At 26.8% G+C, this 14,755-nt stretch overlaps 2 protein-coding genes and 2 long non-coding RNA genes across 7 annotated transcripts; 2 read left to right on the top strand and 2 right to left on the bottom strand.

The window, feature by feature from the left end:
• Positions 1–1,361: 1,361 nt before the first annotated feature.
• LOC114944260 (farnesyl pyrophosphate synthase-like) lies at positions 1,362–3,777 on the bottom strand. Its single transcript, XM_029320086.2, has 6 exons — positions 3,567–3,777; positions 3,101–3,241; positions 2,467–2,670; positions 2,216–2,380; positions 1,908–2,120; positions 1,362–1,826 (listed from the first exon to the last, which is right to left on the bottom strand). The coding sequence occupies exons 1-6, from the start codon at positions 3,708–3,710 to the stop codon at positions 1,626–1,628; spliced, it is 1,068 nt and encodes a 355-aa protein (XP_029175919.2). The 5' UTR covers positions 3,711–3,777; the 3' UTR covers positions 1,362–1,625.
• A 426-nt stretch (positions 3,778–4,203) lies between these two features.
• On the top strand, positions 4,204–10,844 carry LOC114944320 (uncharacterized). Of its 3 annotated transcripts, none has more exons than XR_003822159.2 (4): positions 4,204–4,406; positions 4,495–4,726; positions 5,115–5,336; positions 10,249–10,844. It is a non-coding gene; the product is annotated as an uncharacterized LOC114944320 (long non-coding RNA). The 3 variants fall into 3 exon arrangements; XR_003822158.2 differs by lacking the exon at positions 10,249–10,844 and adding an exon at positions 5,530–7,276; XR_003822157.2 differs by lacking the exon at positions 10,249–10,844 and having other exon boundaries at positions 5,115–5,347.
• Positions 6,323–14,183, bottom strand: LOC114944317 (farnesyl pyrophosphate synthase-like). 2 transcript variants are annotated; one of them, XM_029320202.2, is made up of 7 exons: positions 13,687–14,183; positions 8,903–9,065; positions 7,923–8,063; positions 7,421–7,624; positions 7,175–7,339; positions 6,867–7,079; positions 6,323–6,782 (listed from the first exon to the last, which is right to left on the bottom strand). In XM_029320202.2, exons 1-7 carry the CDS (start codon positions 13,818–13,820, stop codon positions 6,582–6,584), a joined length of 1,221 nt encoding a protein of 406 aa, XP_029176035.2. In that variant the 5' UTR covers positions 13,821–14,183; the 3' UTR covers positions 6,323–6,581. The 2 variants fall into 2 exon arrangements, with proteins under 2 accessions (XP_029176035.2, XP_085337377.1); XM_085481251.1 differs by lacking the exon at positions 13,687–14,183 and adding an exon at positions 9,529–9,611.
• LOC146723769 (uncharacterized) lies at positions 11,540–14,206 on the top strand. Its single transcript, XR_014924414.1, has 2 exons — positions 11,540–11,735; positions 13,634–14,206. It is a non-coding gene; the product is annotated as an uncharacterized LOC146723769 (long non-coding RNA).
• Positions 14,207–14,755: the final 549 nt, after the last annotated feature.

Genomic DNA, 14,755 nt, shown 5'->3' on the forward strand with positions numbered 1-14,755 from the left:
AATAGCATTATTAATTTTGTGAATTCAATAAAGATTTTACTTATACTTATAGAATTTATGTATAAATATCAAGATTTTTAGGAAAAATGCCATCTATTTTCGCAAAACATTTAAATTTTTTGTATATTTTATAATTATATTTTTATACAATACTTATTCGATGCTATATAAATACGAGAGAAAAAATTATTGCTTGCCTTACACTTTAAATTTATATTCTGTAATAAGTCTTTATCAATAAGAAAAGCATTCATTATTCAATATTATTTTTAATAATACCGAAACAAAAATTTGTATGGATCTTTTCTATTAAATTTCAACAGAATTTTTGTTTACTCACTATATATGGGAAACGGATAGGAAAGATATATTAATCAAAAAAGATAATATGTATCACATGGACTGTTAAAAGTTAAATTTTAAATATAATTATTTATCAGTTAAAATATTCTGTTGTCTGATAACATAACTATGTACATAATAATATGTAAAAAGGGATTATATATATATATATATATATATATGTCAGGATTGGGAAAGTTACTTTGTAAAAATAACTAGTTACATTTACAGTTATTTTATTGAAAAAGTAACTATAGTTACTGTTACAAGTTACCGATTTTAAAAAATAACTCGTTACAGTTACTTAAAAAATAACGAGTCGTTACTTTTCAGTTACTTTATAAAAATAATTATACATTATTTTAAATATAAGGAGCTTACATTTTATGCACACCACAGTCAAGTGTTTAAAAAAAATATAAAGATCCATGTTACTGTTATCAAAATTTAATTTAACAATATAATAGCTACCATACTTAAACGATACTTTTAGCGGATGTTTCCAAAAAAAGTAACTAATAAAATAACTGTTAAAATAGTTACTAGTTGCTAAAAAAATGTAACTAAGTTACAGTTACAGATGGAGAAAAGTAACAAAGTTAAGTTACAGTTATCGAAAAAAAGTAACTGTAATTGTAACGAAGTTACAATTTTCTAAAAAAAATCTTAGATGCCGAATTATATTTTTTTTAAATACGTGACTCTTATTTTACACGATATCCTATGAGATAATTTGTTAAAATTGACAATATTCGATCGCCACATTGAAATATGAATTATAAATCGACTATAAGAGGCCTGTTTATTCTTCTCGATGTATTCTCCTTTCTATTCGCTCGTTCGTTTTAGACGCGACATATATATATATATATATATATATATATATATATAGTTTTTTTTAGAAAAGCTTATTATTACATTTAGAAAAGCTTTACATTTAGAAGAAAATCTTTTAACAATTTCTAAATGCAAAGCTTTTTATGCATTAGAAGGAAATCATTAAGAAATAATGCTATAAATATTTATATAAAAATGTTTTATTGCCGTTTCAATCGTAGAGTGAAATATTTCCCTGTGCATTTCTTATAAAATTATAGTTTTTAATAAATAAATTGTATAATAAATTGTTAATATTTCTCACTTATTAGAAATAATATTTAGATATGTAAAATATAAAATAGAGATAAAAATAGATATTCTCAGACATTGACAGAAAGCATCTTGTCCATTGACTTTAATTCTACAATCTGAATATCTGTTTCTTGAATGCATAAGTGACACTTTTAGTTCCTCCTACGATACATCCTATTCAATAATAGCAGGAAAAGATCAGGTGATAAACCACAGGACATTTGCTGTATATGGGTGACTAACAGATTATATGTCTCTTTTTCGTACATGGAATACATATTTGGCAAACCCAGGTCATTGTAAAGTTGCACTACACGTTGTACTTTCTCTGGATCTGATGATCCATAACATTCCTATGTTAATAACATAGAGAAAAAATAATTAATGCAACAGCACAAATATACAAAACAATTTGTTTAAGAAATAATGCTCACATCTAAAATTTTACGCTGCTCTGATGTAGCACGTTGAAGTGCCATAACAATCAGCCATGTACATTTTCCTTCTTGTATGTCAGTGTTAGTTTTGCCTACGACTTCAGACTTCGCATAGCACCCCATGTAATCATCTTGGACTTGATAGAAGTGTCCCATTTCAAGCAACATCGTTTTTGTTTGCCTCAACTTTTCCGGATCTCTTACGCCAGCCTACATAACGTATCGCACAGTACTTTTAGTATTATTATTCTTGAAAAACACAAAGCAATATCTATTTATATATAGAGAAACTGAAGTACACTTACTAAATGCATTGCTAAAGTTACTGGCAAAATATACGTATAATACGAACATTTGTACTCGGCAATGTTATTGAATCGATCCATTGTATATAGATCTAGATTCGGCTTTTTTCCAAAATTGAAGGAGAATATATCTATAGCCTGGCCTATTGCTGTCATGAATATAATCTGAAAAATATATTTTTACATATAAAAAGATATATTGTAGTATTTTCATGTTAAAATATAATCAAAAGAGACATCTTTTCACTTACTTCTTGGAATGTTTCTACTATATCCATATAATATTCCTTTCCTTTGAAATGTTTTTTAATTAGTAAATTCGTAACACATTCCATCAATAGACCATCATTCATTGCCGCTAAACCTATATCATTATGAAGATACCAACATGTTTGATTTCGACGAATTAGTGATTGGTCCAGGATATCATCGTACACGAGAATAAAAGATCCCACCTGTTATAAATATTTAATATATTTCGTGATACACATATAATTTACATTTTTATTTCAGATTATATATATAGAAATTAATTAAAATTTTGAATAAAAAATGATAACATAAATATTATCAATTATATAGATTGAATAAAAAAATTATGGACGCCAATTTTTAAAAATACTTTAAAAAATTTTGCACTACTGAAGACTGCACTCTGTCATACGATCAAATCATTAGTGAAATCATCATTTATAAAATAAATGATGATGTAATACTTTATTTTATATATATATATATTTGACATTTTTTAAAGTAAATAAATTTATGATTGATAATTGATATTTTTAATCTTCCATGTTAAAAACGTTTTCATATCTTATTTTTTATTTAATTTAAATTCTTTTATATGAAAAGTGCATAATGAATGAGAATAAAGTTATGCACCAGTTCCAAACACCAGGCTAGAATTCGTGCTAGGCGAATGTTTTCTTCCGTAAGTTGATCGATGGGTGCCAATAATTTATACGTATAAATTAATGCCATAGCGCGAGTTTTCTTTCCTCCTGGAACATTGTAGTGCAAAACCTGAAGAAATAATAGAAATGTAATCTGTACATTCATTATAATTTTTTGACTTGTTGCTTCAATGTCTCTGTGTGAACTGTGCACAGTTTTCCAAGTAAATACTAGTTTTATAAAATACTATAGTTTTTATTTTTTAAATTCAATTTTACACTGATTTTGCTTATTTATTACGTTTCTACTTTTTAAAGTCTTATATTTTCATAACAACTCATTTTAATAAACTTAATCGCTGTAAAATAAGATAAAGTCTCTTTGTTTATAATTTTTATTTTTAAATTTTATTATGTAATTTTATTATCTTGTACATTATATTACACACGCTTACTTTTGCAATCCATTCGGAAATCTCTGCTGGAATTGATGAGATCTGGGACTGCGTGATATCATGAACTATGTCGGGCCACAGAGCCATTAATTCGCGGATTTCTTCCTTGTTTGTTAATGATCTGGTTGTCGCGTAATTAGCCATTCGAAATTTACTTTCTAGTGTTACGAAAACTTTTATAAAACGTTTATAAAATTTATATTTGATAGCTTTTACGTTTACTTTATTGAATTTGGGTTTTAGCGTAACAGAAGAGGATTCGAAACTGAAAATAACGTTCTGTGTGCTTTGGTACATATATATATATATATATATAAATATATATATATATATATATATATATATATATATATATAAAATTGCAAAATGTAAATATATTAACTTTTCCATTGAATATAATCTCGTTATGAGTCAATATATTAATATTAATATATAGATATATATAATACATTACGTTAGACATATATACATTATTTAAACCGTGCTTTTAAGAATAAGAATTCAAATATTTCAATAATTATGCAATTTATTAATATTGATTAAGCTTGTTATAATATTTTATCATGAAAAGCGAATTTATTTAAAAATCATGTATATAAATTAAATTAAAATTGTATATATATGTGTCCCAGTGAGAAATGATGATTGAATCGACGTCGATTCGTTGTCGAATATCGATGTCAAATTCGTCGAATCATTTCTCACTAGAATGCGTGTTGATTAGAGTAGTTTAAATAAAAAACAAAATTAAATTGTTTGTATCAATTTATCGGCAACTATTTAACATACAGATATTAATAATTTAATTTGTATATTGTGTACGTTTTTTTGGTATTCTACGTAAGTTTGTTATTTAATTACATTAGATATAGTGATTCGTTTAGCTTTAAACATGTGATACAATAACTCTGGCGAGTTTTTCGGGCAGATCCAAGATGAACAACCGGAAGAGGAAATAAAAACTCAAGAGACCATAAAGATTGTGATCGACCGCGCCACGCAAACGTGAATACATTGTGCTTCTGATATGCATGAGTAAACAGGAGTTTATTAGTATATCATGATCGAAGCGATAAATACAGATGAAATAAGATCATCAGGTATACGAAAGATTGATTGAAATCTTTTACTGGAGACACACAATGAAATCTATCTTAATAGTGAGTTTTACTAAAAATATCCTCATTTTCCTATTTATGAAAATCTTAGTAAATTTTTGCAAACACACATTCGACGATGTTATATTGTTAGAAAATGAAATATTTATAATTTCCCAATAATGCAAAAATCTGTCAAAAATAAAATGAAGTGACCTTAATGTATTTGAAGATATAATATTTTATCAGTTGATAAGCGCTATCTGCGTGCGTAAGTATTAATTATAATTATCAAACTCGTTTGCATAAACAATCTATTTTTATTTGCATTTGCCATTTTAATGCAAAATTGAAAATAGCATCGAATAAGTATATGTATTAACCCAGATAGCAAAATGTTAGTAAAATGTCGGCAATATGACAGCAAATCCAATCATGATTTTTAAAGCAGATTCCTGTCCACTGTGTCCGCAATTGATGACATTCTGCTAGCATAAGTAGTAAGCAAATCTGACATCAAATTAGCGGTAAAAACCGAGCAGATCTGCACAATATAGTTAATGGAAAATTGGCGGCAGAAACCGAGCTGATCGGTCAAATAATACAATCTGATAGCAGATATTGGCGGCAGAAATCGAGCAGGACCTGTAATTCCTTGTCACGAATAATATATGTATGTATATATATGTCATGAATTAACATTATTCCTAAAAATTTTAATTTATACGTAAATTCTATGAGTAAGTAAAATCTTTATTGAATTTACAAGATTAATCATTTTTTCATTCAAATATATTTTAGAAAATTAATCCTTTAACTAATATACTTGATATCCGAGATTAGCTTCATTCTTTATATCTTTTCAGAGAGAATTTAAAACTTATTTATAGGAATTAAGTATCGTACGTTTCTAATAAATTCAAAACAGCTGCTATAATGAAATAAAAATCATAAAAATCTTAGAAATTATATATATGCTTCTATATTTTAATTAAAAAATAATTTCAATGAAATAAAAAAACTATATTTATGTTAAAATAATGTTGACTGTAAGTAAGCGCTAAATTTCTGATAATATACACTATATACATTTATGAATATTCTATAAAATTTTTATAATAAGTCTATCAATAAGAAAAGAATTTATTCATTGTTCAATATCATTTTTAATAATCTCGAAACAAAAATATTTATGGATCTTGCTTAATTTCAACAGAATTTTTGTTTGCTCACTATGTGGCAAACGGATAGGAAGGAAAGGTTAATCAAAATGTATCACATGGAATATGTTAAAGATTACTTATCGGCAGTTAAAATATTCTGTCTGATAACATAATCGTGCATAATAATCTAAAAAAGAATTATATATGTTGCATCTGAAACGAACGAGCGAATAGAAAGGAAAATACGTCGAGAAGAATAAATAGACATTATCTATCTAACAAAGCATATTTCAATGTGCCGAATATTGTCGATTTTGACAAATTATCTCATAGGGGATATCGTGTAAGATAAGAGTCAGAAATTTTTTAAAAATATAACTGCATCTAAGATTTTTTTTTAGAAAAGCTTTACATTTAGAAAAAATTATTTTAATACAATTTCTAAATGTAAAGCTATTTATGCAGTAGAAGGAAACCATTAAGAAATAATGTTAAATTTTTATAAAAATCTTTTATTGCCATTTTAACCGTAGAGTGAAATATTTCCTTGTGCATTTTTTTATAAAGTTATAAAGTTTTTATACAAAATTTTTAATATTTTTCACTTATTAAAAATAATATTTAGACATGTAAAATATAAAATAGAGATAAAAATAGATATTCTCAGACAATGTCAGAACACATCTTGTTCATTGATTTTAATTCTATATTCTGAATACACGTTAATCTGTTTCTTTAATGCACAAGTGACACTTTCAGTGCTGTCTACGATACATCCTATTCAATAATATCAGGAAAAGATCATGTGGTAGACCACGTGACATTTGCTGTATATGAGTGACTAACAGATTATATGTCTCTTCTTCGTACATGGAATATGTATTTGGCAAACCCAGATCATTGTAAATTTGCACTACACGTTGTACTTTCTCTGGATCTGATAATCCATAACATTCCTATGTAATAACAATGAGAAAAAATAATTAATGCAACAGCATACACACACACACAAAGCAATTTGTTTAAGAAATAATACTCACTTCTAAAATTTTACGTTGCTCTGATGTAGCACGTTGAAGTGCCATAACAATCAGCCATGTACATTTCCCTTCTTGTATGTCAGTACTAGTTTTGCCTACGACTTCAGACTTCGCATAGCACCCTAGATAATCATCTTGTACTTGATAGAAATGTCCCATTTCAAGTAAAATCGTTTTCGTTTGCCTCAACTTTTCCGGATCTCTTACGCCAGCCTATATAACGTATCGCACAGTACTTTTAGTATTATTATTCTTAAAAACCACAAGGCAGTATCTATTTATATATAAAGACACTGAAGTACACTTACTAAATGCATTGCTAAAGTTACTGGCAAAATATAGGTATAATACGAACATTTGTACTTGACAATGTTATTGTATCGATCCATTGTATATAGATCTAGATTCGGCTTTTTTCCAAAATTGGTGGAGAACATATCTAAAGCTTGGCCCATTGCTGTCATCAATATAATCTGAAAAATATATTTTTACATATAAAAAGATATAGTATTTTCATGTTACAATATAATCAAAAGAGACATATCTTCACTTACTTCTTGGAATGTTTCTACTATATCCATATAATATTCTTTTCCTTTGAAATGTTTCTTAATTAGTGAATTCGCAACACATTCCATCAATAGACCATCATTAATGGCCGCTAAACCTATATCATTATGTAGATACCAACATGGTTGATTTCGACGAATTAATGATCTGTCCTGGATATCGTCGTACACGAGAATAAAAGATGCCACCTGTTGTAAATATTTAATATAATATCACGTGATACACATATAATTTACATTTTTATTTCAGATTATATATATAGAAATTAATTAAAATTTTGAATAAAAAATGATAATATAAATGTTATCAATTATAGACTGAATAAAAAAAATATATATATATTTTTCAAAGAAAATATAAATTATGATTGATAATTGATATTTTTAATCTTCCATGTCAAAAGCGTTTTCATATCTTATTCTTCAATTAATTTAAATTCTTTTATATGAAAGATGCATCATAATAAATGAGAACAAATTTACGCACCAATTCCAAACACCAGGCTAAAATTCGTGCTAGGCGGATGTTTTCTTCCGTAAGTTGATCGCTGGGGGCCAATAATTTATACGCATAAATTAATGCCATACCGCGAGTTTTTTTCCCTCCTGGAACATTGTACTGCAATACCTGAAGAATAATAGAAATGTAATCTGCACGCATTCATTCAAATTTATGACTTGTTGCTTCAATGTCTCTGTCTTAACTATATACATATATAGTTTTTTAGGCAAAGACTATTTTCGTAAAATAGTACGGGTTTTTATTTTTTATATTCAATTTTATACTAATTTCGTATATTTATTACCAGTGTTTGCTGTTATCTAAATAAAATTATATAGATAATCATCTAGTGGAAACTTGGACGTCATCTTATCTTTATATAGATAATAAAAATATGTATTATCTATATCTGCATCTTAGATAAAAAAAGTATTGTTTTTACTATATTATTTAGAATACTTTTCAGATAATTTTGGTTTAGAAACATAGCACATAAAAATACTTAGATAGTAGAACTTAAGTAGTAAACGATAAAAATTTATAAATAAAAATATGAATATACATATATTTTTATATATTTTTTATAATTTATATTTTTTTATAATTGTGTTTACATAAAAAGTCTTAAAATAAATAGAGTAAATATTATTATTATCGAGAAAATTATCTAGATAAATCGCCATATAATTTTATCTTTTATCTAGATATATTTAAAACAAAATCATCTTTATCTTATCTAACAATAAGATAAATTTACATATTTTTATCTCATCTTTATCTAGTTAATTTTAAAATCATCTAAGCACAACACTGTTTATTACGTTTCTCCTTTTCAAATTCTTATATATTTTCATAACAACTCATTTTAATAAACTTTATCGCTGGAATAAATAAGTCTCTCGTTTATAATTTTTATTTTTAAATTTTATTATCTTGTATGTACACATTATATTATACTCACTTACTTTTGCAATCCATTTGGAAATTTCTGGAATTTCTGAGATCTTGGATTCCGTGATATCGCGAACCACGTCAGGCCATAGAGCCATTAATTCGCGGATTTCATCCTTGTTTGTTAATGATGTGGTTGTCGCGTACTTAGCCATTAGGATTTTATTTTCCAGCGTTCTAAAAAAAGTTTTACAAATCTTCAATATAGTAATTGGAATAAATAACAGACAACGATGATATCGTTTCTATAGGGTGTTAAAAAAAGGGTAAAATATTTTAAGGGGATTTAGTATGCCTAAAAATCAGTCGAAAAATCTTAATAAACATGAGTCCGCAAATAAACCGTTTTTGAGACCTTTTTAATTAATTTTTTTAATTTTTTTATATAAAATAATATATATATATATAATTAAATTAAAAATATCTCGAAAACAATTTATTTGCGGACTCATGTTTATTAAGACTTTTCGACTTGTTTTTAGGCATACTAAATCCCCTTAAAATATTTTATCCTTTTTTCTAACATACTGTATAATAAATAAAATGTTACGATAAATTATACGCGAAAAAGAGAATTATTTAATAAAAAATCATGAAACGAAAACTTTTGTTTATAGGATTTATATTTGATAACTTTTACGTTTTGTATTTTCTTCTTGAATTTGGGTTTTAACGTAACTCAAGAGGACTCGAAACTGAAAATATCGTTCTGTGTGCTTTGGTATATATACCTATACTCGCTCATTAGAATAACAAAATACACATGTATGTATTTTGTATGATAAACTGCGTACTTGCATTTACACATTGAATTCGTGCGATTGTCACGTAAATGTCATGTATACTCATTGTCATTTTAACCTTGCATTTCAAACATAATAGAAAATTCAACTACATATTAATGCAAATGTCAAAGAGGTATATACATATATATATATATATATTTTTTTTTGTATATATAATTCATATATAAAATTGCATAATATATTAACTTTGCCATTGAGTATAATCTCTTCAAGATTGTCTCAATATTAGTATATTAATTTATATTAATTATAATAGATTACATTATACATATATATATTATTTAAACCGTGTTTTTGAAAATAATTCAAATATTTCGATAATTATGCAATTTATTAATATTGATTAAGCTTGTTATAATATTTTATCATGAAAAGCGAATTTATTTAAAAATTATGTATATCGATTAATTAAAATTGTATATGGGTATGTGTGTTATTCAGAGCAGTCTAAATGAAAACAATTAAATTGTTTTTGTAATTTAATTTGTATTTGTGTAAGTTTTTTTGTATTCTACGCAGTTTGTTATTTACATTCGATAGAGCGATTTGTTTAGCTTTGAACATGTGATGCAGTAACTCTGGCGAGTTTCTCGAGCAGAGTCAAGATGAACAACCGGAAGAGGAAATAAAAACTCAAGAGACCATAAAGATTGCGATCAACCGTGCCACGCAAACGCGGATACATTGTGCTCCTGATATGAGTAAACAGGAGTTTATTAATATCATGATCGAAGCGATAAATGTAGATGAAAGATTAGCATCAGGTATACGAAAGATTGATTAAAATCTTTCATTGAAGACACACAATGAAATCTATCTTAATAACGAGTTTTTCTGAAAATATCCTCATTTTCCTATTTATGAAAATTTTAGTAAATTTTATTTTTACGAATACACATTCGACGATGTTATATTGGAAAATGAAATATTTATAATTTCCCAATAATTGCAAAAGTTTGTCAGAAATAAAATAAAATGACTTTTAGTATTTGAAGATATCATATTTTATCAATTGATAAGCGCGATCTGCATGCGTAAGTATTAATTAATTATCAAACTCGTGTGCATAAACAATCTAGTTTTATTTATAATTCTACCTGTAGTTTTGCACTTGCAATTTTAATGCAAGATCGAATAAGCATCGTATATATATTAATAATTATCAAATATACAAAAAATTTAAATTTTTCACAAAAAATGTGACATTTTTCTTAAAAATTTTGATTTATATGTAAATTCTATAGGTAAGTAAAATCTTTATTGAATTTGCATGATTAATAATTTTTTTCATTCAAATATATTCTAGAAAATTATCCTCCAATTAATATACTTAATATCCGAGATTCTTTCTTCTTCTTATTATTCTTCTTTCTTTATATCATTTGAAACTTATTTATAGAAAATATATGTACGGTACGTTTTTAATAAATTCAATATAGCTATAATGAGAAGAAATAAAAATATTAAATCATAAAAATCTTAGAAATGATATATATGCTTCTATATTTTAATTAAAAAATAATTTCAATGTTATATTAAAATAATGTTGATTATATAAGTAAGCGCAAAATTTCTGATATGTACACTATACATATATACATTTGAATATTCTATAAAATTTCTGTAATAAGTCTTTATCAATAAAAAAAAATTTATTCATTATTTAATACCATTTTTAATAATCTCGAAACAAAAATTTTTATGGATCTTGTTAAATTTCAACAGTGCCAGAATCTTTGTTTGCTCACTATGTAGCAAAAGGATAGAAAGGATATGCTAATCAAAATGTATCACATGGAATGTTAAAGGTTACTTATCGGCAGTTAAAATATTCTATCTGATAACATAATCGTGCATAATAATCTAAAAAAGGATTATATATGTCGCGTCTGACACGAGCGAGCGAATATAAAGGAGAATACGTCGAGAAAAATAAACAGGCCTTATCCTCGATCTAACAATAAAGTATATTTCAATGTGCCGAATATTGTCGATTTTGACAAATTATCTCATAGAGAATATCGTGTAAGATAAGAGTCAGGTATTTAAAAAAATATGCATTATCATTATCCTTGGCACGAGCCACAACTATTAAGTTTTATCGTAAGTGTTTATGTGCGTCCATGGAAAAGTGAATATGTATATTTGTGTATATTTATTTGCACGCAAGCATATATATGTATTATGTATATATATGTATTATGTTTTAATGTAAAATTATTATTAATAACTATTAAGTTTCTTAATGTGACTTAGCGCACTTTTTCTATTTAGCATATTACTATAGACATTTTTTGATAAAGCACATATTTTACGATTATATAAATATAAGTTGTGCATTCAGTATAATATCTCTTTTGAATTATTTAACCAACTATCAATAATGTACAAATATTTAATTTAAACATAAATGCACTCGATTGAAAATGTCTGGTTATTCTAGAGATCGGATCGATTATTAAAATATAATTTCAATGATATAAAAAGAGTTTACTAAAATTATGTCGAAAATTTAATTATATAGAATTTTTGATATTGTAGGTACTCTAAAATTTTCTACGTATTTAAGTTTCTTTGTTAATAAAATTATGCTTTTACATTTTCTTATATAATTATATATAACATGCCGCAAAATATTTTAAACAAAATATACTTTATATTTACAAAATTACAGACTTTATTCGAATAAAATTTAAAAATTTCATATTTTGGAAAATAGCTGGATCAACAGTTTACAAGCTAATTAATTTTTATCGATCGTGCTATATTGATAGACAAGAAAGTTTAATTAATCAATTGTAATAGAAATATATATATATTTAAATTAATTTAGGCATTTATACAATTAGCAAAGAATGTGTCACGTATATTTATTTATATCATATATCTTAAAAATTAAGAGATTTTTAGTTTGATTTTATGAAGAATATTTTATATACGCAACATATAGAAATAAATTTGGACTTGAATTCCAATGGAATTCCTTGTGGAATAAGTATATTTTCTCGAGTGACCTTTAGTAAATCATTCTAATAAAGAACGCTTCCCGTTAATCATTGTGCATATCTATATTGACGATCATATGATCAAGATACGTATCGTAAAAAATCAACAGAGCTTATAGCTGTCCATTAAAAACGCTCTCAGCGTGATTTTCACATATGTTTATATAACGTTGCTTTCATACAAGCAATGTACTTTTGAAATATAAATTAAAAGTAAGAAAAATAAAAGAAAAAAATTAAACCATAATAACTAAAAAAAAGGGGTCGACCAAACTGGCAAGTATTTATTACACTGTTTAATATAAGTACAATCCAACTTCGTACTTATATTAAACAATGTAATAAATATTATTGCCAGTTTAGTCGACCTCTTTTTTAGTTATTATTGTTTTATTTTTGGGTGACCTTTTATGTTTTATTATCTATTTATGAAAAAAATACTTTGCGATTGTGCCATCTGTCATCTTCTTGATAATCGATGTGTTTTACAAAATATATATATATATTATTTATCATTTTTCATTTCTCCATAGAATTACGTGCAAATTAATTATTAATTGTTATAATAACATTATGATAGGGAAAATATATATATATATATAGTTTACAAAAATTCTAACTATGTGAGACTCGTCAAATAATTTGTGTTGCAAAGCGATAAATATGTCTGTTTTATCTATAATTATTCATATAATTATGCATGAGTACATAAATGAAAGATAATTTGCAAAATAATTATTTGACGAGTCTTATTTGCAACAATAATTATTGGACGATGAGTCTCACACATTAATTAATATGGTTAATATAGAATTTTTATATAACATGTAAATTAATATTATATCATATATATATATATATACATGTACAATTAATTTGTATATTATATACGGTATGCAAATATTTTTCTATTTGCTCAACTTTCTTTCCTCAGAGAAAACGGCGCAGGTAAATTCGAAAGAGATATATCTACGTGCGGAATCTCACCTGCGATAGGCTGCATTCCTGTAACAAACGGATGAGTATGCAGGGCGCGCGACGTGCGCGTGTTTGACAGGAACGACGAGACGTTGCGCGACGCCGAGCGCCGATAAGAGACGATTCCGCGCTACGAACGACATGTCTGAGCATATGTTGGAGCACGCACTCGCACCGTTGTATCCTCGCTCGAGGGAACGAAAAGAATGAACGCACACGCCCGAGATCTCCGATCCGTGGAGAGAGAGAGAGAGAGATAAAAACGCGGGCACGAACGCAAACACTGTGCGCACTTGCTTACGTGTTTGTTAACACGAAGGGTAGAAAAAAAGAGATCGGGAGGTAGATCCCGGCGATAATCGGCGCCAATGATTGAAAGATTACCGCCGTCTCGAACTTCGATCTTCCCGGATGAATATAAATATGTCACGTCGATTCTCGCGCGAGTGAATTCCGACTTGATGACGTCTGTTGACGATCACTATGTCGCTACGTGACACCGGTGTCGGTCGGTATACGCATTGCGCGTTTATACCATGGACCAAAGAAATCACACATGGATGGTACGTTTCTACATGAAACAGTCATCAGCTGTGTGATTTCCGATAAGGAGGGACCGGGAGACTTCGGCCTTCGTCCGATTCAATGCTTCGGATGAGTTCGTAATCTTACGTAAACAAGTCAGCGCTTCTCAACCGCGACTGACTTCACAATGCTCGTGATTTAAAGTTCACGTGAGAAATTGCAAATTTAAAAATAAACGATTTCAGTTTAAAGTTTTGCATACCCTTTCCGCTATTTTTTCTTCAACAATTAAGCATTTGCTCTCCTTGTGAATAAATACTGGAATTTATTTGCAAGTTTATTTAATATTAAAATAACAAAATTAAAAAATTGAATTTAAAAAATTAAAGAATGATAAACAAAAAATTGTATGCCCATTATATACTCTTAGTAATTGTTTAAACAAGATGTACAATTCTTTTTCTAAAAAAAGAAATATGGAAATTCTATGTACATAGATGAATAATATAATCTACTCTTTTTTTGACAGTACATAGTAATTTTGCATAAGCTT

Source organism: Nylanderia fulva, unplaced genomic scaffold (genome assembly GCF_048542155.1).
Source record: "Nylanderia fulva isolate GAGA-0341 unplaced genomic scaffold, ASM4854215v1 Scaffold17, whole genome shotgun sequence".
Taxonomy (NCBI): Eukaryota; Metazoa; Arthropoda; class Insecta; order Hymenoptera; family Formicidae; genus Nylanderia; species Nylanderia fulva.

What these genes read in the sequence shown, in the direction of transcription:
- LOC114944317 (XM_029320202.2), bottom strand. Translation starts at nt 13,820, where the DNA reads ATGTCGTTCGTAGCGCGGAATCGTCTCTTATCGGCGCTCGGCGTCGCG. An exon ending in AGGAATGCAGCCTATCGCAG is followed by an intron (nt 9,066 to 13,686) that starts GTGAGATTCCGC and finishes AACTTTTTTTAG; the next exon opens with AACGCTGGAAAATAAAATCC. An exon ending in TTTCCAAATGGATTGCAAAA is followed by an intron (nt 8,064 to 8,902) that starts GTAAGTGAGTAT and finishes ATTATTCTTCAG; the next exon opens with GTATTGCAGTACAATGTTCC.
- LOC114944260 (XM_029320086.2), bottom strand. Translation starts at nt 3,710, where the DNA reads ATGGCTAATTACGCGACAACCAGATCATTAACAAACAAGGAAGAAATC. An exon ending in TAGCCTGGTGTTTGGAACTG is followed by an intron (nt 2,671 to 3,100) that starts GTGCATAACTTT and finishes TATTTATAACAG; the next exon opens with GTGGGATCTTTTATTCTCGT. An exon ending in TAGTAGAAACATTCCAAGAA is followed by an intron (nt 2,381 to 2,466) that starts GTAAGTGAAAAG and finishes TATATTTTTCAG; the next exon opens with ATTATATTCATGACAGCAAT.